Source organism: Equus quagga, chromosome 13 (assembly GCF_021613505.1).
Source record: "Equus quagga isolate Etosha38 chromosome 13, UCLA_HA_Equagga_1.0, whole genome shotgun sequence".
NCBI lineage: Eukaryota > Metazoa > Chordata > Mammalia > Perissodactyla > Equidae > Equus > Equus quagga.
The window spans coordinates 83,498,305-83,520,972 of NC_060279.1; the positions used below are offsets into that span (position 1 = coordinate 83,498,305).

At 57.7% G+C, this 22,668-nt stretch overlaps 1 protein-coding gene and 1 long non-coding RNA gene across 10 annotated transcripts; one reads left to right on the forward strand and one right to left on the reverse strand.

Moving 5' to 3' along the window:
• Positions 1–600: 600 nt before the first annotated feature.
• On the reverse strand, positions 601–18,607 carry ZNF444 (zinc finger protein 444). Of its 9 annotated transcripts, none has more exons than XM_046681610.1 (5): positions 18,432–18,607; positions 18,061–18,197; positions 10,870–11,232; positions 2,734–2,818; positions 601–1,808 (listed from the first exon to the last, which is right to left on the reverse strand). In XM_046681610.1, the coding sequence occupies exons 1-5, from the start codon at positions 18,499–18,501 to the stop codon at positions 1,225–1,227; spliced, it is 1,239 nt and encodes a 412-aa protein (XP_046537566.1). In that variant the 5' UTR covers positions 18,502–18,607; the 3' UTR covers positions 601–1,224. The 9 variants fall into 9 exon arrangements, with proteins under 9 accessions (XP_046537566.1, XP_046537571.1, XP_046537574.1 ...); XM_046681615.1 differs by having other exon boundaries at positions 18,135–18,197; positions 18,432–18,482; XM_046681618.1 differs by having other exon boundaries at positions 18,362–18,460.
• Positions 18,608–18,898: 291 nt separating this feature from the next.
• On the forward strand, positions 18,899–21,883 carry LOC124249983 (uncharacterized). Its single transcript, XR_006891505.1, has 4 exons — positions 18,899–19,378; positions 19,774–19,963; positions 20,690–20,771; positions 21,162–21,883. It is a non-coding gene; the product is annotated as an uncharacterized LOC124249983 (long non-coding RNA).
• Positions 21,884–22,668: the final 785 nt, after the last annotated feature.

The window sequence follows — 22,668 nt, forward strand, 5'->3', positions numbered from 1 at the left end:
TCTGCACTCAGCAGTGAGCCACCCAGTGCCCCACACTTGGGCGGTCCCAGACTCATGGCCGCCAGACTCGAACCCCACCCCCAGCAGGAGACTGGATTCCTCTTGGCAAAATGGGCCACCCAAGAGACCTGCTGATATGGACATCTAGGGGTCCCCCATGAAATGGGGTGACCTACCCCAAGTAATACTCTTAGCAAGGGAGGTGGGCATCATTGTTCTTTACAGATGTGGAAACTGAGGCTCAGAGAGGAGTGTGACCTAAGACTATGTAGCCAGTTTGGCGCTGGGCTGGGTCCCTCCTCCTGTCTCTCTAAGATGCAAGTGGGGAGACTTGCTCCTGGGGCCACCAGGTGGGTCCACGAGGTGACGTGCGTGAGCACTTGCTGCGCTGTGCAGACGTGGGTGAAAACTCACGTCCTGTCGCCTAACGGGACTCCTCATCTCTAGGCTCAGCAGGGGACCATGCCCCAGGGCTGAGCCCAGACTCTCAAAGCCTCCCGCATACTCAGGGGGTCCGAGGTGGGACCCACAGAGCCCGCTTCGAGACGCGTTCAGCTTGTGGAGGGCGGCCGCCTAGGACAGAACCTGGGACTCTGGGTCTGCACACCTCATCAGTGACTTTATTACTCTGCAGATGCTGGTGAACTGTCATCTCCGATGCGCTTGCCATGAGCAGGCATCTCTGTCCATCTCATGCCTTCCTGGCTTGCAGGGAGGAAAGGGAGATGGAGGAGCCCACCGCCAGGCCCCCGACCGTCCTGTCAACCATCCCCCCCGTCCCCATCTGTCCCTCAGTCTGTCCTGAAGGGTCTCCTAGGGACAAGATCCGGTCCCCTTCCTCCAGCCTCCTCTTGATCAATGGGGCCGGGCCTGCTGCTACTGCCCTCGCTCCTCTTCTGAGCTCCTGGCCCACCTTGTTCTCCACGTTGAGGGTAGGGAGTGAGTGGACAGGAAAGGAGGGAAGCGGGAGGGGAGGGGGAAAGGGAGGACACGGGGAGGCACCTTTTACAGCGTGGGAGAGGCTGGGAGGTCAGGCAGGATGACAGAGCTCACCTCACGTCTGAGTAGGACAGGGAGCTCTGGACAGGAAGAGTCAGCAGGGCACACAGAGCGTTAGGACTTGGGGAAGTCAGACGGGGAGGAGCGGATGGAGAGAGGCAGGCAAGGAGCCGCTGCTGGAGGAGGGCTGCGGGACGGGGCCTGGACCGCCAAGGGCGGCGGCGGCTACCCTAGCGGCCAAGGCGGGAAGGTCCCCCCGCCCTCGGGGCCCGTGGGTGCCGGCCCGCCAGCGCCGCCCGCCGCGCGGCCGTGGATGCGCTGGTGGCGCAGCACGTGCTCGCGGCGCCCGAAGCCCTTGCCGCACTGCCAGCAGGCGAACGGCCGCGCGCCCGAGTGCGTCTTGCGGTGGCGCACCAGGTGCTCGCGCCAGTAGAAGGTCTTGCCGCACTCGCAGCAGGCGTGCGGCTTCTCGCGCGCGGGCAGCGGACGCAGGGCCGGCCCGGGGCCGCCAGGGTGCGTGCCGCGGTGGCGCCGCAGGTGCTCCTTGCGCCGGAAGGCCTTGCCGCACTCGGGGCAGGCGTGCGGCTTCTCGCCCGAGTGGCTCTGCCGGTGGCGCAGCAGGTGCGCCGGCTTCAGCGAGGCCTTGCCGCACTCGGGGCAGGACGCGGCGCCCGGGGCCGTCAGGAAGGCGGGCGGGCCGGGCGCGGGCGGGCCGGGCGCGGGCGGGGGGCTGCCCGGCTCCTGCTTGTAGGGACGCGCGGCCTGGGCGTCCCCCGTCGCCAGCTCCTCAGCCCCCGTGGCCGCATCTCCTGCCAGGCAAAGACGCAGAGTCAGGGCGGCCGGCGGCTCCGCGCAAAACGGGGCGGCGGGGTGCCAGGGGTGCGATGGTTAGGAAGGGCAGTGCCGGGGCGGGCCTGGGGACAGTTAACGCCAGGAAACCATTGGGATGGGAAGAGGGTTGACCGTGGGCTTCTTCTTCGTCCCTGTGTCCCCGGTACAGCACAGTCCCTGGTGCACAGTAAGTGCCCAATAAATAGATGTAGGAGGGATGGCTGGTGGATGGGGGAGAGCGTATGGGGGAGGCCGGTAGATGGATGCGCAGGAGGGCAGACTGATGGGTGAGTGGGGGGGGGGGGGGGGGGGTGGGCTGTGTGATGTGCCAGGGTGCAGGTACCTGAGTGGGTACCCAGGCAGACCAACGGGTGGGTGGGGGAGTGGGGATGGGTAAGCTGGCTGGAGAGCTGAACCATGTATCTCCTTTCCCCAGGTCTTCAAACTGCCCTATGGAACTACAGGGAGATAAGCAACCTTTGGTTTTGTTTCGCACTTGGACAGGCCTAATAAGAATAGCAACGGCTAACACCTGTTGCTCTCTGCCTGGGTGCCTGGCACGTATGGAGCATGTCATCTCGGCCTCACAGCGCAGCGAGGGCAGGGCTAAGGCCATGACAATGGCGCATATCTCAAAGGGCTGCCGTGGGATTTCAGAGACCTGGCACACACCAGCGGCTGGGATGCTCACTGGGGGCTCGCTGTCCTGTCTGACCCCCACTCGCTGTGCCCTCCAGGGCAGGGGAATGTCTGAGCCATCTCCAGCCCTGGTGCCCAGCACAGGGCCTGACACACAGGAGGGATGCCAGGGTCGGTCACTGAACAAATGAAGGACGGGCAGGAGGGGGACCCCCCTTGGGCAAGGAGAGGAGAGCGGTGCGGGAAAGGGGGTGAGCTGCTCACCTAAGGGAACCATCCCACTGTCTTCCTTTCCAGCGCTGACCCCAGAGCCTTCTGTTGCATCCCGAGGGGCCCTCATGGCTGGTCCCTGAAATGAGAGACACCACATTCCAAATTGAGACACCTGGGCGAGAGCCTCTATTTTTCCACCTCTGTCCCCACCACCTTCAGCCAGTCCAAGTGCTACCGCTTGCTCTGGGGGACACCGGCTGTCCTGCTGGAGGACGCTCAGCCACCCACGGCGAGGCCCACGGGGTGAGGAGCTAGGCCTCCTGCCCACCACGTGAGGGAGGTCCTCCAGCCCCAGGCCAGCCTTCAGGTGACCACAGCCCCGGCCAACATCTTCACTGCCAGATCCGCCCCAAATTCCTGACCCACAGAAACTGCATGAGATGATGTTTTACTGTTTTAATTAAGTCTGGGGTCATTTGTTATGCACAATAGATAACTGATATGCCTGCTTTAAATTTTACTTTAGTTTCTTACTGCCCCTTGCAAACTCCTTGACAAAATGCAGAGGAAAAACACATAAGCGACTTTTAACTCAGAAAAAATTTAAGTAGGTTCAGAGTGGAACTCTTCCCCCGCTCAAGCGGTGGACAGCTTCTGAGCAGGACGGTGCCAGCCAGGAATAACGAAGGCTAAAGTTTTCGGTTCCTTACGCTATTGTCACTGTTCCTCAAGGCCACGTCCTCGAGGAAAAGATCAGAATTCTTCTGGAGCCGATGGAGGAGACCTGACTCATGAGTAACATGCATCTAAACCCTTTTCTCCCATTTCACTTGTTTCAGATGCTTTTGGACTAAAGTAACCATCAGGGTGAAAATTAGCCATGCCTAAAATTCTGTCGGTTGGTGAGAGGACTCAGCAGGGAGCTTCCGGAGCCTTCCATAAGAGTACAGTGCTTGGGATCTATAAATGCCCACTGTCTGGCAGGGGCAGGATGGACACTGCATGGTCACCTTTCCACCGGGGCAGTGAACTGATTCCTGATCACTCCTGCAGCTCAGGGCGCTGTGGTGTGTGCCACAGGCACTGTCCCCTGCTTGCTTCTGCTGCAGCCCACAAGGCCCAGCGTGCCCTGGCCCCTGCCACCCCCTCCAGCCCCACCTCTAGCTGGGTACCTGCCTAGAACAGTAATCAGCTTATGGTGTCCTGGGCATGCCAGGCTCTCTCCAACCTCCGCTCTCTTGCACACGCTATCCACTGTCCCTGGAACCCCCTCTCCCATTCCCTTCACCCTGTCTCCCTCTACGTCCTTCAGGAACTGACCGAGCCCTCATCTCTGCCACCCCTATCCTGGTACCCGTCCCACTGCACTTTTTAACAGCTTTATTGAGATGTGATTCACCTGCTACAGAATTCACACACCTGAAATACAATTCATCGGTTTTCAGTATATTCAGAGTTGTGCAACCATCACCACAGTCAATTTTAGAATATTTCATCCCTCCCAAATCTCGAGCCCCTCAGCAGTCACTCCCCTGGGAACCACCAATGTACCTTCTGTCTCTATGGATTTGCCCATTCCAGAAACCTCATATAAATGGGATCATGCAATACGTGGTCCTGACTGGGTTCTTTCACTTTTTCCCCCACAATGTTTCCGATATTCATCCCAGCTGTAGTGTGTGTCAGCACTGCATTCTTTTTATGGCCGAGTAATATTCCCTTATATGAACATCACACATTTTGTTTATCCACTCCCCAACTTGGGGACGTGTGGGGTGTCTCCCCTTTTGGGCCATTCTGAACGCTGCCACCCTGCTGTCCTCAGACCGCACCACACACGAGCTTCGTGTGGACGTTGTTTTCGTCTCTCTAGGGTGGACACTCAGGAGTGAACTGTGGGCTCACATATCACCCTATTTAAGCTTCTGGGGAACTGCAGGCTGTTTTCCACCACAGCTGCACCACTGTGCACTCCCACCACCGTGGAAGAGGTTCCCATTCCTGGTCCCTCTTACGGCAGATGCTGAGCGAATGAACGGATGGGGCACGAAAGGGCCAAACAGTCTGGCTTCGCTCAGATCCATCAGGAAAGGTTCCCTGAAGAGGAGGATCAGGATATGGGAGAGCCGAGGCGTGGGGAAGGGGTCTGGCATGAGGCCAACCAGGTCCCTGGGTGCCTCCCCCACAGACCTGCTGGTGGGACACCAAGCAAGTCACTTCCAATCTGGTGTAGTTCGGAGGGGGCTGGCGCACCCAGCCTCACCTGAGTCCCCACTCGGGCCGGTGGACACTAAGCAGGCAGCGTGAGAACTCCCCGACTCCCTGGCCCTCAGTGGCTCCCAGGACCCTGGGGGAGGCTGGCCAGGTGCAGGCGTGGCGGGAGCAGGATGCCTGCCCGGTGCCTGCCATCCCCAGCCTCAGCTGCACCTGGTCAGCATGCCTGGTCTTGGAGCCCAGGAAGTGGCACTGCCGGTGGTCCTCTGGCGATCCCAGGGCACACAAAAGCCTGAGAACCTTCACCCCCTGGGGGACCCTATGGGCACTCTGGTTCGGGGTCACAGACACAGGACGCTGGACCCGGCACCACCCACAGGAAGATACGGAGCAGAGCAGCCGTGGGGCTGGGAGCGGGCTGTGGGCTAGGCGGCTGAGGCTCAGGGATTAGAAGCAGCAATTTCGAGCCACAGTACATGGATTCTAATCCCTCTGCTGCCCCCCAACAAGCTGTGTGACCTTGGGCCAGTTGCTTGACTTCTCACCTCAGTATCTTCACCTGAGAAGTAGAAAGGATAACCGTACCCCATACTGACCCCTCAGGACCGTGTGGAGACTGGAGGAGATGCTGCATTTTGTGCAGTAAAGGGTCAGCCTTGCCCAAAGTGATGTTGGGCCCTTGCGTCCAGCTCCTGGGAGGGGGAGTAACCTTCATGCCTCTGTAATGTCCTGCCCAGTAAGAGTGTCTCTGCTCCCACAGGGGCCTGGGGCCATCCAGATGTGCCGCGCTGGGATTCACGGGGGCCCTTTCGGGCATGCGGTATCAGCTCGACCTCCAGAGGGACGGGAGATTAAGGTCAGCCACGGGCAGCCAGCTGTCTATGCAGCCAACCTCGATAAAAACCCTGCACGCCAGGCTCAGGAGCCTCCTCGGCAGCAGTGCTCAGCGCTGGCCGCACGCGTGCAGCTCTCAGCGAGTTCTCAGTCCTTCTCGTGAACTGCTGAACCCGAGGGGGCTCCTGGGGACCCCTGAACTTGCAGCTGGTGTCAACGTGAGGGTGGTCTGGGGGCTGGTACACAGCAGTGCCCATCCACGGCAGCTCAGGCCCACGGGCTCAAGTTGGAGCTTGGTCCTGGAGCCCACTCGCGTCTTCGACAAAGCCTGACCCCGTGCCTCTCAGCTGTCTGCTGGGTGCTGTGCGACAGCACACGGGGCCCACCCCTCAGCCGGGGCCGCGCTCCCGACGAGCAGCTGCACGGTTGCCTCAGAGAGCTGCGACAGGGGATGTCAGGGTCTAGCATCGCTCACATCTGCTTGAACGGATTAGTGAAGAGATGAAGGGAGAGGTGAGATTACGTGAGGTGAGGCTACGAAAAGCCAAGCCGTCAGGGAGGCGCTGGAGGCCGGGGTGGAGGCCGCAAGGGCAGGGGGGCTGGCAGGCCCACCTCGCACAGGCCTCCCAGCCACATGAGGAGGTCGGACTGTTTTCTCTGTAGATTCGAGGTCTTTCTGACCCGACTCCTGCTGACCTCTCAGCCTCCTGGGCTCCAGCTGGAGCCACCACACTGCCTGTCACCTGCCCTGGATGACCGCAAGCCTCTGTGCCGCCACACGTCCGAGCCCCTGCCTTGTCCACCAACGTGGCTGTCACGTTCCCGAAGCCGGCTGCCTGGAGCCCCAGGACCCCCGAATTCCGATCCTAAGACACAGACTGGCCGGCCTTTCCCACTGTGCTGACCAGGCGGGTTCTCCCCACCTCGCTGCTCCTGCCCGCCCAGCAGCCATTCTTTGGGTGTCTTGGGCTGGCAGACGCCGCCCCCCACCCCGGGTTACTGTGGCGGGAACTGGGCGCCCGGTGACCACAGCCAGGGCGGTCCACCTCCCTGCGCCTCCTCCCTCACCTGCAGAACAGGCCAGGTGCTCCCTCGGCAGAGGTGAGGGAGGCGACCACGCCTGCGCTCGCCCCTTCAACCCTTCTCCTTTGGGGCAGGACAAGGGAGGCCTGGGGAGGGCTGTGCACCTTCTCCTTAATGAGCACCTACTCTGTGCCAGGCATGATCCTAAGCACCAGGGACACTTCACTGACAAGACAGACAGGGTCCCTGCCCACAAGAGTCCACGTTCTAGTCAGCGCTAGACAGATGGTGGAAAAGTAATAAATTCTACACGGCCGACTTGGCCAGGAAGGGATTCTCTCAGCCCTGGAAGCCAAGGCACTGAGAAGAGTCCTCAGAATCATGGAGACTCACACATTGATGCTGGGGTCGCCAAGAGGCACGGCCTCCTGGGAAAGCGGTTCAGCAGTTCCTCATGAATTAAATGCACCTGTCGTGGAAGCCGGCCACCCGCCTGCTGCTGGGCGCTCACCCTGGATAAATGAGAGCCACGCGCACACAGGCGCCTCTGCCCAGAGTCAGCAGCTGCGTTCACAGTCACGCGACGCTGGAGACCATGTGGGGCCTTCATGGGGGAGGGAGAAACAACTCACGCCACACCCAGGCCGCGGATTCTCTGGCAGTAAAAAGGAACCGACTACGGATGCACGAGGCCACACGGGTGACTCTCAAAAGCATCGTGCTGAGCGAAAGAGCTGGTCTCGAAGGCTGCACCCTGAGTCCATGGACCACATTCCACGGAGATGAGACTGTCGTGAGGGGAAACTGCGCAGGTCACCGGTGTGGGGTGACTATGAGGGGGTGACTGTGAAGGGGCGACTCGAGGGAGCGCTTTGCGGTGATGGCACAGTTCCCTATCCTGACTGTGGCGGTGGTCACAAGAATCTGTCATGTTAAAAACACACAGATGGGGCCGCCCCATGGCCAAGTGGTTATGTTCATGTGCTCCACTTCGGCGGCCCAGGGTTTGGATAGTTCGGATCCTGGGTGCGGATATGGCACCGCTCATCAGGCCATGTTGAGGCGGCGTCCCACATGCCACAACCAGAGGCACTCACAACTAGAATATACAACCACGTACCGGGGGGTTTTGGGAAGAAGAAGAAGAGAAGAGAAAAAAAGAAGATTGGCAATAGATGTTAGCTCAGGTGCCAATCTAAAAGAAAAACACAAAAAACACAAAGAGCTGTACATCCAGAAAAAAGGTTCAAAAAAATAGTGAAGCCAAGTCCCCTCCCACCCATGAGGACGAACTCAGAACCCAAGCGTAGGTCCTGGCACCACCGGCGTTTTTCAAAGCTCCCAGGTGTTCTCACACACAGTGGAGTCACGAACACTGCCTCACACCCATGCACGCGCATGCACTTGGCTGTCCTCGTCTCTCTCCTTCCTCGCCGTGTCAGGGACGGCTCGGCTGGGGACAGGCGAGGACCCAGAGACACCCTCATGGAAATGGCCTTTCGCAGAGGGCAGCTTCTGTGTACACCACCACCCTCTGAGCTCAGTGGCATGGCACTCGGGTTATTATTACTCCTTTCTACTTTTACTTAAAATAGTTTTATATCATTATCAGAAACAGAAAAACAGTCTTATACAGAGAGGCCACGGGAAATTCAACAGTTACACAAAACAGTGTCTACTGACCCCCTGGAAGGTCCGAGCCCCAGGCCTGCTCTTACTAAACAGAGACATAAGCAAAGGTGACAGAGGTGATGAAGGCAGCCCAGCACGGGGCGAGAGCGTCTCCTGAGGTGGGCAGAGAACGCACAGGGACCAGCCGGCTCCACGCTGAGCCTAATGCTGAGTCCCCACACCGCCTCCCGTTCGTCCCGTGTCCACCTGCCCTGTGGGAGACAGAACAGCTGCCTCCAAGATGTCCACGTCCTGATCCCCGAAACTTGTGACTGGGTGACCTCACAGGGTAAAGGCACGGGACTTTGCAGATGCGATAAATTAAGGATCCTGGCGTGGGGACATGACCCTAGATTACCCAGATGGGCCCGGCGTCATCACGAGGGTCCTTCGAAGCAAAAGACAGAAATAAAAGGATCAAAGTCATAGGAGGGGACGTGATCACAGAAGCAGAGATCAGAGTGACATGCTTTCAAGACGGGGGAAGGGGCCACGAGCCAAGGGATGCAGATGCCTCTAGAAGCTGGAAAAGGCAGGGAATAGATCCTCCTCTGGAGCCTCCAGGAGGAGCCAGCCCTGCTGTGTTGACACCTTGGGTTCAGCCCAGGGAGACCCGTTTCGGACCCCTGACCTCCAGAACTCTAAGAGAATAAACCTGTGTTGTTCTCAAGGCACTGAGTTTGTGGTAACTTGTGACAGGAGCGAGAGGAAACTCAGAACCAACTCCGGGAAACACTGCCCCGGGGAGGTTCTGAGGAGCGGGGTGTGGGAAGAGGTGGCCGTGAGGGGAGGAAATCGAGGGCGAGCCACGTCCCAGCAAGTGAGAGAGGGGCGTGTTTTAGGGGAGATTGGGTGGGAGGTGGGCAAGCTAGGCGAGAAGAGAGACAGACGAGTCCCCTGGACTGGGCAGTGTGGATGCCGCCAGTCACCTCCACAGTAAGTGTCCCATCGGAGGAAGGGCGGGTGCCCCGCTGGAGGGGACTGAGGGTCTGCTCTCTGCCTCACGGGACCCTGCCTCCTCCACGGCTACGCTCCAGCACCTGGCAGGTGATCACAGGCATTCGTGGTGAATATGTTGCCATTCTTTCTGACTCCTGACCCCCATCGTCTGCCTGCCTCTGACCTCATGTCACTTACACCCCCCCCCTCGTTCACTAGCCTCTCCAGCCACCCCGGGGCCTTTGCACTGGCTGCTTCTGTGGCAGGTCACTCTTCTCCCAGGTCTCTGCATGGCTAGCCGCTGCTCATTACTCAGCCACGTGAGGCTACTGAGCACTCAAAACGTGACAAGTGCCGCGGGTGGAAATGGTCACCCCTTGGATATACTGAGTTCAATAAGGCCAGGTATTAAAATTAAACCACCTGTTTCTTTTTACCTTTTCTCACTACTTGAACGTTTAGGATTACAGATGCGGCTCACGGTGTATTTCTCGTGGACAGTGCTGCTCTAAACAGGGGTCAGCAGGCTATTGCCGGAAAGGGCCAGAAACTAAAGGTTTTCGGCTCTGCGGGCCACGTGGTCTGCATCTGACTGCTCAGCTCTGCCCTGTGGCAAGAGTGGCCACAGGTGATGCATAAATGAGTGGACATGGCCGTGCACCCTGTGAGCTCTGTCAGCTCCACAGAAACGGGGCGGGCTGGGCTCGGCTCACAGGCCGCAGTCGGCTGATCCCTGGTGTAAAGAATGTAACCTCACCTAAGAGAGGCCGGCCCTTGACTCCGGGCTGTGACCCCGCAGCCTTTGGCATGTCCTGCCTGACAGAAGCATCTGTGTCTGACTGTGACAAACCACAATCCGAGCACGGCAGCTTCCAGTGAATCTTGAGTCCTTCGACTGAACTGTCAAACCTGAGGGAGGTCTGGGGGACCCCAAACCTGCAACGAGTGTCAGAAAGGAGGGCGTCCCGTGTACTGTCCTGCTGTGCGGCTCTCCCTCTGCCCTAAAGCACCCCACTCTCGATCACGGCTTCTTCTCAGGGGACCGTGGTCCCAGTTTCATCTGTCTGCTTACATGTGGGGCATCATTCCCACGAGCTCAGGGCCAGCGACCCTCTGGAGAGCAGGTGTAAGGCAGGCCCGTCTCCAATGGCTTGGAGGGATCACACACAGGGACCAGGCAGAGGGAATCACATGCAGGGACCACGCAGAGGGATCACACACAGGGACCACGCAGGGAATCACACACAGGGACCACACAGGGAATCACACACAGGGACCACGCGGGGAAATCACACACAGGGACCACGCAGGGAATGACACACAGGGACCACGCAGACGGATCACACACAGGGACCACGCGGGGAATGACACACAGGGCCCACGCAGAGGAATCACACACACAGACCACGCGGGGAATCACACACAGGACGAGGCGGAGGGATCACACACAGGGACCACGTGCAGGGAAGGCGTGCGTGTGGGCCCCTCCCCCGGCCCCGGGCTCACCCAGAGCTCCTCCAGCAGGGCCACGGCCTCCTCGCCGCTCTGGGGCCCCCGGCTGCACACCCAGGCCTGGATGTCGGCGGGGAAGGCGCTCAGGAACTGCTCCAGCACCAGCAGCTCCAGCATCTGCTCCTTGGTGTGCACCTCGGGCCGCAGCCAGTCCCGGCAGAGCGCACGCAGCAGGCCGAGCGCCTCGCGGGGGCCCGGCGCGTCGCCCAGGTGGAAGCGGCGAAAGCGGTGCCACGGCGAGTCCAGGGCCAGGCCCTCGGCCCGGTGCTCCTGCTTCACGGGCAGGGGTGCCGGGGCCTGCTGCGGGGGGCACGGGACCTCCATGAGGGCCTGCGAGCCCTGGTGGGACAGCAGCACCTGGGGGGAGGGAAGTTGAGCATGGTGAGAGCGTGGCTCTGTCCTTCCGGGACCCACCCCTCCCACCGGGAAGGGATGCAAGCAGGGACTCGGGGTCTGGAACCAGAGAGCAGCGACCCCACTTAGGAGCAGAGTGACCTGGAGTAGGTGATGTCCTCACTCAGTGCCTCAGCACCCCGCCTCTAAGAGGAAGCGCTCGGCCGCCTTGTGTTGGGGGGAGGGCTGCTGAGACGGCGCCTGTGAGGTGCTGCACTGGGTGCCCGCATACAACAGGCGTCAAAGCGAGAGGATTCTGAGCCCCTGCTGGGACGGACCAGGTCTGAATCCTGCCTCTGTCCCTCCCTGGGGGGGAACCCTGGGCACCGCTGTACCTCAGTCTCCTCCCACGGCTTCGCTGTGAGATTAAACAGGAGAACACACACACGGGTTTTAGAACAGGGCCTGGCCCGCGGCAAGTGCTCACAAGATGTCGGCTGTCAGCAGCAGCATCGTTATCACAACCGCTCTGCGCCGTCTGCGCACCAGACGCTGCGTCCCCCACAGACACTCTCAAAAGCCACCCCCCGGTCTTCCTTGCTAACGGCTGTGGACTGAACTGCATCCCTCAAATTCGCACACTGAAGCTCTAACCCCAGCGGGACTGGATTTGGAAACGGGGCTGTCAGGAGGTGACTGAGACTAAATGAGGTCATAAGGTTGGATCCAAATCTGTCAGGACTGGTGGCCTTACAAGAAGAGGAAGCACTGTCTCTGCCATGTGAGCACACAGCGAGAAGGCAGCGGTCTGCAAGCCAAGAAGAGGTCTCTCCACAAACCGACCCTGCCGGCACCTTCATCTTGGACTTCCACCTCCGGAACGGTGGCAAACTGTGCGTTGCTGAGCCGCCCAGGCTGTGGCGGCTCAAGTCGACTGAGACTCTAAAGGGCCCCAGTCACATCTGGGCAGTGTGGCCATGTCCCCATGTCCTTTCTCCATTCTCCTTTTTGTAGTACCCCCGCCCTGGGGAAAGCTGGTGTCCCCCACTTCCTCTTCCACCTCCCTGAAGGAGGGAACACAGATGTGGCAGTGGCTTCAGTTATGACCCTGACACAAGAGCCCAGAATAGTGGTTCTCAACCAGGAAGCTGTGGAAAAGTCTGGGGACATCTTTGATTGTTGGATGGGGCGGGAGGAGCAGGGCTGCTGTCATCCAGTGGGTGGAGGCCAGGGACACTGCTAAAGGTCCCACAGGGTACAGAACGGCCCCACGGCAAAGAGTGACCCAGACCCAAATAAACCCTGGTTTAGAACCACCGTCTGGGGTGGTCTGGGGACCCCCAAGATCCTTCTGGGGTGTACTACGAGGTCAGTACTGTCTTCCTCATACACGAAGACGTGACTTCCTCTTCTCTCATGCTTGCCTGGCCGTACAGTGGGGTCCCCTGGAGGCCACCTGGCCCCAGGCTGAACGCAGAAGCAGATATGAGAACCGAGCAGTCTTCTTTCAAGTCAGACATTAAAGAGGTGTGCAGAAACAAGATGCACAATTTTCCATTTTGGAAAACATGGTTATTTCTCAGATTAAAAAAAATGTTATTTACATTAACATATGAAGAGCTGATTGCTGCTAATTCTAAATGCATTAGTACTTTGAAATTTTCTTGGCTTTAGTTTCTAGCAATAATATATATGCATGGCTAGAAGGCCCATACATAAAAGTGGTTTGGGGCCTTCAACGGGTTTTTAGCAATATAAAGTGCTCTGGGTGCACACCTTTGAGAACCCCTGGCCTGCAGCCTGTCTTCTCAGTGAGGTTTCACTGACGCCTGGCCAAGCTGTCTGCTCTGCACCGTCCACGGCTGCTTCTGACCTCCAACGGCAGACACGGGACAGCCTGCGAGGCTGCGCCCACGGCCAGGGATCTCTACTCTCTGATTCTTTCCAGAAAACATTTGCTGACCCCTGACCTAAAGGACAGTGGAAGACCAAGACAGGAGGGACCCAGGAGGACCCCGTGGGGCACAGCACTGATGCATCCTAGAAGGCCTCTGGACCGTCACGTGAGCAAACAGTAAGCTCTTCCATCTTATCTGAGCCACTGGATCCTGGGGTCTCTGTTACAGCAGCTCGGCCTGGTCGTAACCACCAAGGGTGGCTCCCGGGCCACTGGGGGATGGACGCGCTCAGCCTGCCCAACCAGACTGAGAGGAGTCCGCGTCTGGATGACGTTTCTCCGAACACGAGAGACGCTACCCCGGCGCCTCCGCCTGGGCTCTTCCCTGCGGGTGGAGATGATGGCCTGACGCCCCAGCCACACTGTGATGGCGAGAGGAAAACGGAAGAGACACACACTCGGGCTCTGCCCGCAACGTTGGCTGAACTCGTCTCAGGAAACTCGAACTCCCTGCTTCTTGTCACAGAAAAGCCAAGAAGCCCAGTCAGCTGGGCTGCTGTCACTTGCAGCCAAGAGCACCTCGAACGGACAGTGCCACACCGACTCTGTCACCTTGACAGCCACCCGTGAAGGTGTAATGATGACATGGGGAATAGTTCACTGGGCACTGTGCGTGGCCCAAGCGAGCGCCCTGCAGACAGCAGTGTCTTCCTGGTAGGCCTGCAGGTAGGGCCAACCCAGTTCCACGGCAGGCTGAGTGGCAGAGCTGACCCGGTCTCTTGGATGGCCTGAGTGCACAGCCCGGCTCCTGATCACCATGCGCCCTTAACCACACACATCATCTCGCTCCTGGGACAGCTGCCACAAGCCCCCGCAGCGTCCCCCTGCCCCCACGTCTGCCACCCTAGAATCAGATCACCCCCAGCAATCAGAGCGACTTTTTTCTCAGTGTAAATCACATTATGTCACTTCCCTTTCTAAGTCCTCCGCCTGCTTCCCGTGAGACTCAAAACAAAAACCCAGGCCCCTCACTCCAGCCAGGTCCGCACCTGCCTACCTCTCGACTCTCACCCTTCTCTCCTGGGCTCCCGTATTCCAACCACACTGGCTCCTGTTGATCCTCTCAGACGTAGGGCTCGTCCTACCGCAGGGCCTTTATACCTGCCACTCTCTCCCTCCCTGTCTTCACTCAGCTGGCCCCTTCTCATCATTGACGCCCGGATGCAATTCTTACCTCCTGGGAGAGCCTCCCCAAATCATCCAAGTAACGCAGGATCCACACACCAGTGCCTGCAGCTGCTATCACGGCACTCGTTAATCTTCTTTTAACATTTAACGAGATCTGGCATTACCGCATTTCTGTGCCTCTTCCCTCACAAGACCTGAAGCCTCACAAGAGCAAGAGACCACATACAGAGCTGAGCACGCTGGGGGGCACGCAAAGGAAACTGACAGGACGATCAGTCCTATGAGATCAGATGTTACTGCCCCCATTTTGCAGATGGAGAAGGAGAAGGTGAAGGCGTCTTGCCCAGTCACCCGGCAGAGTGGCAGAGCCTGAATTCACACCTGCGCCTGCCTGGCTCCGGAGCCAGTCTGCAGCACCACCTCCACCCTCCCATCCCTCCATCTAAGGACCCAGTAGCCTGGGAGCGACAAGGAAGGCTTCCCAGAAGACTGGGGCCACAGTCGAGTCTCGAAAGATGCACAGAACCAAACTCTGCCATGAGAAAAATCCCTCTGGGACAGGAGTGGAATCGGAGGGACCATGGCTCCGGGCATCAAGCTGAAGGGCCTGCAGTGTCAGGGAGGACCACAGGTACCCGTCTTCCCGGCTGTCCACAGTGAGCCCCTCGGGGCAGGTCCGGTAGCGTTCATCTCTGGGTCCTGGGGTCACCTAGCCCAGGGTCTGCCCCTGAGAAAGCACACAGTGAGTGATAGTAAGGTCATCGCACTGTGTAAACCAGTGCTCTCATCCAGTGAGGGTCCAAGTGCCTCCTGTGGCTGCCAGTGTCCTGTGCTACCTCCTCGGAAGCACCTGTAACACTCCTACCCCTGTCTGTGTCCGTCTGTCCGTGTCCATGCAGCATCGTCCTGCCAATCAGGCACCCTGGGGGGCCTCAGGAAACAGCCACTGAGTGACATCTGTCTGACATGACCCCACCCAACGCTCCCAATGGCCCTGTGATTTGGGGAGATGGGTCCCCCTGAAGAGAAGGAGAAACGGACACTCAGAGTGACAGAGGCGGGATTTGAACCCAGAACTTTCCTCACTCCAGAGCGCATGCTGATTCCACCCAGCACCCACTGTGTGTGCTGGATTAATTAAATGGTTAAGAGATGGGCTCTGGAGCTTGGCTGCCTGGCTTCAACTTTCAGCTCTGCTATTTATCTGCCATGTGACCTTGGACACGTGACTTGCCCTCTCTGAGCTGAATTTCTACACCAGAAATACAGAACTAGTAATAATAGCTCCTTCCCTACAAGGGGTTGCTGGGAGCATGAATCAGAAGTGGCCCGGCACGGAGTAAGCGCTCAAGGGAGGCCCGCCTGTCTATTCCAAGGTTTCCTAACCTGGCACTAGTGATATCTCAGACTGGATAATTCTACGTCGTGGCTGCCGTCCTACGCAATGGAAGATATGTAGCAGCATCCTTGGCCTTTTTTCATCCGATGCCAGTAGCATCTCCCCAACTGTGACAACCAAAAATGTCTCCAGATAATGCCACAGGTCCCCCGGGGGGCAAAATCGCCCCTGCTTGAGAGCCACTGGTCCACGGGACAAATATTTACTCAGCACACAAGGGCTCTGGAGCAAATCCCAGCTCTGCCACCTACCAGTTATTTGTCCTTGGACAAGATACAACAGCACCTTTTACACACTTAATCTCCATTCCTGGGCAGTCAAATGGGGGAGAAAATCATGCGAAGCCGAGTCGTCGTAAGAATTCAAGATAGAAGGAAAACAAAGATGCTGAGGGCACTTAGCAAGCCCTCAACCAGGGTTAGCGTTTAAACCTTTGTTACTTTGTGAGGTTCTCAGGAAACCGCTATTAACAAAACAAACACACGCACTGAAACCTAACCACGAATTGGAACAGGCGTTAAAACAGGAAAGAAAGGAGGGTATTCGAGGCTGACTGGGGTAGAGGTGGGGAGGGGGGCGGCTTCAGACAAGGATCACAGCAGACACAGCCTCAAAGCACTGTACGCCCATTAACGAGTTTAATCCCTTGCAACAAACTAATGAGGTGGGTACTCTCCATCAAAAGGAAAAAAGAAAACAAGGCAATTAATCTTATCCTCAGGAATCTCACAACTCCGTAAAAGTGCGGCCGTACTCGTAAAAACGGCGCACAGGATGAACTACCTGCACCCCATATACGTCATGACGAGGACATTCCCCCAAAATCCCTTCCCGCAAGCAAACCTTTCCGACGGGGTCAGTCCGGGCGCCCCCAGACTCCTCGCAGGGCCCAGCCCCTCCCCCTGCTGGAATCCCCTCCCCCTTCCCCTCCCCGGGACCTCCCTCACTCCCCTCCCTCAGTTTCCAACTCGCTTTCACCTTCCCCACCTGGAGGATCCACAGCCCCCTCCCCCTCCCCCTCCCGTTCGCTCTACCATCCCCCTCCCCGCCCTCCCCCTTCACCCCGGCCCCCTTCTCATCCCCTCCCCCCAACTCTTCCATCCCTCCCTCCTCTGGCCTCCAGTACCCCCTCCCCAAGGCTCGTCCAATCGCCCCCCTCCAATTCCCCCTCCTATCCCCCCCTTGCTCACCTCACTCACCCAGGCGAGGCCCCCCAAGCCCCTCACCTCCTCGCACATGCGCACAAAGCTCACCGGGACTCCATGCCCCGGCAGGCTTTGCGCCAAACTCATCCGTCCCCCTCCCCCCAACACTGAGAGACAGAGTCGCCTGCACTGGCCGACAAAGCTCCCCAACACACCCCTCCGGCTTCAAACAGAACTACATTTCCCGGGAAGCATCGCGGCAAAGGCGGCTTCCCATTGGCCCTTGCCGTGGCGACCCACACACGCCTGTCTCCAAGTGGCTCTGCCAGCGCCAGAACTACATTTCCCAAGATGCATCGAGCGCCGCCGCGGTCTATTGGCCCTCGTAAACATGGCCTCTCTGGGCGCCCGGTTTTGAACTACATTTCCCAGAATGCATGAGGGGGGCTTCCGATTGGCCCGCGCGCGGGTTCCGAGCATGCGCAGACTGCTGACAGGGAGGCGGTGGGCCTAGGCCGGGAGAAGGAGGAGCCAGCGCGGCGTCGCCGTGGAGACCGGAGGAGGCTGGGCGCTGGCGGCGCTGGGGAAATGGGGCCTCAGGACCCGCAGGAGCGGCGGGCGGGCGGGCGAGGAGGAGGGGCGGGCCAGGGGTGTCCGCCAATCAGGGTAGCGTGGTGCGTCTCCTGGACCCCGGGTCGCGTTGCACCGCCTTCCGAACCCAACGAGAACTGTTAGGGTCCCAGGTTGGGGCGGGATCCGGACGAGAGCGGGCCGCCGGGTCCGAGGGGAGCGCGGCCGGGGTCCCCTGCTCTGCCTGTGTGAAGGTGGCACACGGTATCTGGCCTCAGTTTCCCCATCTCAGAAACGGGATGAAGGAGGAGAGGGAAGAAACCGGAGAGATGGTTGATGCTCCGTATCCAGACGGTTCCAGCCCAGTGGCGGCCCACACACGCCCCGTGGACCCAGGGTGGTCCTCGCCCCGTCCTCGGCGGCTTCCTCCTCCGCAGTCGGGGTGAGAATGAGGCCGCCCCCGCCGCGACGGTGTGAAGACGAAGCGTGACCGTGGCCGGCGCAGAAGCCATTAAAAGGGCGATAACTCCCCCGGGTCTGGGTTTCACAAGCGGTTAGTGGCTGAGTCAGAACTTCCTGCCCCCGACCCGGGGAAAGCCGCCCTCCTTGTTGTGGCCTGACCTGCCCTGGCCCACCTCTCCGCCCCCGCTCACCTCCTCCCTGATGGGTTCCGGCCACAGCGGCCTCCTTTCTGCCCCAAGAACGCGCCGATCTGGTTCCCACTCACCTCCGATGGCCCCCTTGACGTTTCCACTTGGGTTTTCCACCAGGCATCTCAAACCTAAGGGGGCTGGAGAGAATTTTATGCCTCCCTCTGGCCAGCAAAGAAACTTGCTTCTCCCCAATACTCTGCCCTCTTAGAAAATGAATCTGTCAATCACCCAAATGTCCAGCCCAGCGTGCAAGGGTCGCCCTCGATTTAACTTTTCCATCACCCCCTCCACATCCACTGACAGCAGGTCCTGTGGGCTCTGCCTTCGAAATAGTGTTTGTCCACGGCTCTTGCCTCCACTGCTGTCACTACCTCCTGCTTGGCCAGGTGCCTGTGGTAGGGGACAAGGTTCTCCAATGCCACTTTCTCTCATGAGCAGCATGCTTCACCACAGGGGCCTGAAGCTCCTCTAACCCGGTTCTCAAAGTCAGCTCCCCAGACCAGCTGCAGAGCATCACCTGGGGGCCGTTAGAAATGCAAATTCCTGGCTCCCCGCCTCAGACCCACGGAATCAGAAACTCGGGGGAGGGACCCAGCACTTTGTTGTTACAAGCCCTCCAGGGGATTCTGCTGCACTCACGGCCTTCAAGCATCCACCCGACCCCTTAAACTCTTAAACGAAGAGTAACCACTTCACAGGGTTCTGGCCGGGATTCTTGAGTGAATGCCTGCAAAGTGCTTAGAACACTGTCTGGTGGAGTAAAGAATGGATAAACAATAGTTGTTTTTTACTTTACCTACAGTTGAGTAACTCGTAAAAGCAAGCCCCAGCCAGATGCAAACTCGAACCCCTCCCCCCCACCATGTGATGGAAGCAGCTATTTCACCACAGAATGTTGTCTTCTCATCACACGTCCAATTCACGTGTACTGGGCACCAATTGTATGACAGGTGCTGGGCAGGCTCGGAGGATACAGGACAGACAGGGCCAACGGAATCCGTGTCCATCCCGAGTTTAGGTCACCACACAGCTGGTGTGTCAGGATTCAGAAGGCCCCCCAACGCCCCCCAGCCTCGAGACCCTGGGCAAACCAGTTAGTGTCGTCGTCTGAACTGGAGATGATAGAGTGCTCACAGAGTCACTCTGGAATAATGAGGATCCACACAGGGCCTGTGCTTGGTGGGCTAAGTCAATCGTGTCGCTCTCCTTGCCCATGACTGGCTGAGGCTCAGGTCTGGGCGCCATCCTGGCCAGTGCATTGTGAAGGCAGATTTGCGAGGCACCGCTAGGAGGGGGTTTCCCAACTCTAAAACAGGAGGTAAGCAGCCAGTTGTCCTGTCTGTGGGTGACACTTTAAACTGTAGCAGCCACCTGGGTGCCATGAGGGGTGATAGTCAGACACTCCACTCAGGGTGGGAGGGAGGAGAGATGGAGGAAGCTGGTCCTTGGTGGCGTGGTCGAGCTGCTGAGTTAACCGCCCCTCGCTGGAGCTCCCCTACCTCCAGGCTTCTCTCTACGTGAAATAAGAAGTCCCCTCAAGCCTTTTCAAGTCAAGTCGGTCTGTTCTCGAAATCAAAAGTGGCAAAAGTCACACAGCTATCCAGGGCCAGTTTCCTGGGGCTGCAACCTGTGTAGTTGCACAGGGGCCCGTGCTCAGTTTAATGCTCTCCTGGGGCCATCTCAAAGTTCTTAATGCTTTTTTTTTTTTAACAGGGGGCTCTGCATTTTCATTCTGCACTGGACCCTACAAATGAAGTAGCTGTTCATGTACACATCACTTTGATCATTTGTGCAGTGTCCACACACCACCGCTTTTTCTCCAGCATTGAAGTGTACCATAAATAATTAGGAATGGAACGAAGAACTGACTCCCTGGAACGTCCTGCCTACGCTTCTCCGCCTGGTAACATAGTACATCCCTCAGTGATCAGTTCAGAGGCGGCCTCCTCCAGGAAGCCTTCCCAGACTATCCCCACCCCAATCAACCTGGATGAGGCGCCTCATCTGGGCGTCCACAGTCCCCCTCCTCTCTCCATCTCATGCTGGGACTATTTTTTTTGTGACTGCCCAGCCCACCTTCTGGTGAACAACTCAATAACAGAGACCCAGTTGTTGCCAGCTCCCAGCTTGGAGCCTGCCTGTGAATGAGTAAATAAGGATTGAAGGAAAGTGGTTCTTACCCTATTTCCCAGGCCTGAGGGCGAGAATTCCTTTGGCAGTAAATTTAGCCCATACCCTACCAAAGCTTCAGCTCCTTTGTAGCACCGCTATAATTATTACTCAAAATAATAATTAACATTGTCTCTTTGCATGGTGCTCTAAAGCAGGGAGCTCCTCCAGGGCGGGGAGGGGGGTTTGGCTCATCTCTGGGTCTCCAGCCCCTGGCACCTGGAGGCTGAGGTGAAGTTCATTGGATAGATGGATGATGGATGAGCAGGTGAACACAGGAGGGGAGGAGTCCTGGGTGAGCAGGTGGCTGTCTGTCAGTCTGCACCCCACAGGGAGGGCTCCTGGGGGGCTGGATCCGAGCGTGAGTCATCTTCACCAGGCCTCAGGAAACACTCAAGAATGAATAATTATGAATGAATTGCTTAATGATGGGCTGCCACTGCCCATTATGTTATTTCAGCCTCGTGCTTCAGCCCGTGGGACGGCAGAGCAGATCAAAGCATCGGTCCATTTTACGGTCGGGACCAGTGAGGCTCAGCGAGGTAAGTGATCTTTCCCCACGTGACACAGCAAGAGAGAGGCAGGGGTGGGGCTAGACTGAGGTTTTATGACCAACGGTGGGTGTGGTGAGCCTTGTCTCAAGGAGGACGTTCTGGGGCCCTAACCCAGCCCGGCCGCAGGTGCTCCGCCGGCCGGATGCCCTCTTCCTGGCCGCGCAGTGAGCAGAGCGCGCAGGAGGGAGCCGAACAGATTCACTTCTCAGCGCTCTGGAGGCTCGAGTCCAAGATCAGGGTGTCAGCAGGGCTGGCTTCTCACGAGGATTAGTTTGGGGATGACAAATTTTAGAGAAGAGATAAATTCGTAGATATGGAATCCACATACAATGAGAATTGACTATTTTTTAAAAATCACTTTTTGTTTCATTCGTCAAGCGAGAATCCCAGCCAAACCTGCAAATAACGTTCCTGCATAAACATGAAATACAGGTCGCTGTGTTGAGCGGCGTTTTCCCAGCGCCACTTCTTCTGGGATCCTGAGGACCTGGTGGGCCGTCGGGGGTCCTTCCAGAGGTCCGCAGAGGGCACGGGCTCCCTCCGCCACGTGGTGCGGGCTCGGGAGGGAGGGCGGGCTGAGCGCAGGGCGGGGCCCCATCAGAGGTGGAACCAGCACCGCAGCGTCTCTGTGCGGTACCGTCAGGAAAACCCACGTGAGAGAAATAAACATCTGTTTCAAAATAAACTGCAGCAGCAAGAAGAGAAGCGTTCCTCGAAACCTCACTACCGCTTGGAATTCGTGCTGAACTTTTTATAGCTCTGAGAACAATCCGATGCCCCAAGAGAAAAGCATACTAGGTTTTACAGTTTGTTTGTTTACACCACGGAAACCGCTCAAGACCTCTCGTTAATTTCCTCATGACGTTTTGTAATTGCCAAAGCAGGTTGCTTGAAGTGAACCGAAGCCTAAAGGGTTATAATATGTTTTTCTTATTCAATAATAAGGATCGAAATATATTTTGTAATTAAATCTATTAAAAGCTTATTAAATTTGCTTTACAGTTAAGGAAGTCTTTGGGTTTTTGTTTGTTTTTGTTTTTGTTTGAGGAAGACTGGCCCTGAGCTAACATCCGTGCCCATCTTCCTCTACTTTATATGTGGGACTCTGCCACAGAGTGGCTTGACAAGCAGTCCATAGGTCTGCACCCAGGATCCGAACTGGTGAACCCTGGGCCACCAAAGCAGAGCTGGTGAACTTAACCGCTGCACTGCCGGGCTGGCCCCACGGGTTTTTAGTTATTTTTTGGGGGTCAGTTTTTTCTCCTTGGATGTCAAGAGTTTGAGAGAACAGGAAGTGCAATGTATAGCCAATTCAGTCTCATGTGGGGATTTTTATTCTTTAGCCGATGTAGTCAGAAAAGCGCTTTAATAAGACAAATATTTCGTTCTTTTTTTTGAAAAAGAAGACTGGCCCTGAGCTAACATCCGTGCCCATCTTCCTCTACTTTATGGGTGGGATGCCTGCCTGGGCCTGGCTTAACCAGCAGTGCGTAGGTCCCCACCCAGAATCCAAACTGGTGAACCCTGGGCCTCCGAAGCGGAATGTGCAAACTTAACCGCTGCGCCGCTGGGCTGGGCCCCAAATATTTCATTCTTAAAGAAGAAATGCATATATTTATGCTTTCATATTCCCTTTGGAAAGGGAGTTGCTGTGGCCTGAATATTTGCATCCCCCTCCCCTCGCCCCCAAATTCACGTTGAAATCCTGATATCTGTGATGGTGATAGGAGCTGGGGCCTCTGGGTGATCATTAGGGCGGAGCCCGCATGAGTGAGATTAGTGCCTTTGTGAAAGAGACCCCAGAGAGCTTGCTGGCCCCTTCCACCGTGTGAGGACACAGCCAGGAAGTGCAGGCTGTGAACCAGGAAGGGGGCCCTTCCCAGAA

Excerpts from the sequence above, each read along its gene's own strand:
- ZNF444 (XM_046681610.1), bottom strand. The coding sequence starts at position 18,501 with ATGCTGCTCATGAGAGAAAGTGGCATTGGAGAACCTTGTCCCCTACCA. Across the intron at positions 18,198-18,431 it reads GGCACCTGGCCAAGCAGGAG|CCCCCTTAGGTTTGAGATGC; the intron begins GTAGTGACAGCA and ends AATTCTCTCCAG. Across the intron at positions 1,809-2,733 it reads CAGTGGGATGGTTCCCTTAG|GAGATGCGGCCACGGGGGCT; the intron begins GTGAGCAGCTCA and ends TTTGCCTGGCAG.